General features: G+C 41.7%; 1 protein-coding gene across 1 annotated transcript; it reads left to right on the plus strand.

Annotated features, from left to right (window-relative positions):
* Window positions 1-11: 11 nt before the first annotated feature.
* On the plus strand, window positions 12-668 carry LOC103584726 (olfactory receptor 5D18-like; the record flags this gene model as incomplete). Its single annotated transcript, XM_008565617.1, has 1 exon — window positions 12-668. A coding segment is annotated over one exon (657 nt), but the record flags the coding sequence as incomplete, so codon positions are not given.
* Window positions 669-880: the final 212 nt, after the last annotated feature.

The raw sequence follows: 880 nt of genomic DNA on the forward strand, positions 1-880 counted from the left end.
TCAAAGGATGCATGACACAATTTTTCTTTGCCTGCACATTTGTGATTGTGGAAATGTTCATATTAGCAGCGATGGCCTATGACCGGTCTGTGGCTGTTTGTAACCCCCTGCTCTACACAGCTGCTATGTCTCCTAAGCTCTGGGCTCTCCTGGTAGCTGGAACTTACAGATGGGGTGGACTCTGTTCCTTGACAGTCACATGTTCTCTCTTGGAACTATCCTATTGTGGACATAACGTCATAAATCACTATGGCTGTGAATATTCTGCTGTTCTCTCTGTGTCCTGCTCTGACACGCACTTCAGCCAGATGGTGGCATTCGTCATTTCTACATTCAGTGAAGTTTGTAGCCTCCTGATCATCCTCGCCTCCTATGTCTTCATAGTTGTCACTATCACTAACAAGCCTTCTACGGGTGGAATTCGGAAGAAAACCTTCTCCACCTGTACCTCCCACCTGACTGCCATCACCATTTTCCACGGGGACATCCTCCTTCTCTACTGTGTGCCCAACTCCAAAAGCTCAAGGCTCTTTGTTAAAGTAGCCACTGTGTTTTACTCCATTGTGATCCCTATGCTAAATCCTCTTATCTACAGCCTTAGAAATAAGGATGTGAAGGAGGCCGTCATGAAGTTAATTCACACCAGATTGCTTTCTCACTCAGAGTAATCATGCACGAACACACACACAGAAACACAGAAACACACAGGTTCCTAGTTATTTTTTAAAATTTGCCTCAAGCATTGCATAGATGATTATTTATTCTTCAACTAATGGGATAAAATTGATTCAGTGTATTAGATTATATATATCCATAATTATTAAATCTTGCTATGCTTTAACCATCAGCTGTCAGTAAAAGAAAAAAGAAAAAGAAAATT

This window comes from Galeopterus variegatus, unplaced genomic scaffold (genome assembly GCF_000696425.1).
Source record: "Galeopterus variegatus unplaced genomic scaffold, G_variegatus-3.0.2 Scaffold92353, whole genome shotgun sequence".
Lineage (NCBI taxonomy): Eukaryota > Metazoa > Chordata > Mammalia > Dermoptera > Cynocephalidae > Galeopterus > Galeopterus variegatus.